We start from the raw sequence: 252 nt of genomic DNA, 5'->3' as shown, positions 1-252 counted from the left end.
GCCCGCTGGTCCCCGACCGCGGCACTCACCTGAGCCAGGTCCGGCGGCGTCCGGGACTCTGCGGCCACCCCCGGCCCCCTTCTTGCCCCGCCGGCCCCGGCCGTCCTTCTTCTCAGACATGCCTCCTCTCGGGAGTTACTGGAAGTTTGGGCAGCTCCTCCGCGCTGCTCTGCCGGGCGGCGTCGGCGGCTGCTGCTAAGTTTTGTGTGTGTGTGTTTTTTGTTTTTTTTTAACCCCCGCTTCTTGCTAATG

At 65.1% G+C, this 252-nt stretch overlaps 1 protein-coding gene across 1 annotated transcript in view; it reads right to left on the bottom strand.

The window, feature by feature from the left end:
* The window catches only part of NRG1 (neuregulin 1), a 356,475-nt gene extending 356,250 nt beyond the window's left edge, over nucleotides 1–225 (bottom strand). Inside the window, exon 1 of the mRNA XM_019517122.1 lies at nucleotides 30–225. Coding sequence (XP_019372667.1) covers nucleotides 30–120 — 91 coding nt within the window. The 5' untranslated portion in view covers nucleotides 121–225. The remainder of the gene's footprint in view (nucleotides 1–29) is intronic.
* Between the last annotated feature and the right edge of the window lie 27 nt (nucleotides 226–252).

This window comes from Gavialis gangeticus, unplaced genomic scaffold (genome assembly GCF_001723915.1).
Source record: "Gavialis gangeticus isolate Ggan-Ray unplaced genomic scaffold, GavGan_comp1, whole genome shotgun sequence".
NCBI classification, from domain to species: domain Eukaryota; kingdom Metazoa; phylum Chordata; order Crocodylia; family Gavialidae; genus Gavialis; species Gavialis gangeticus.
Note: the sequence above shows the minus strand (reverse complement) of the source record. Positions and strands in the feature narration are given on the sequence as shown.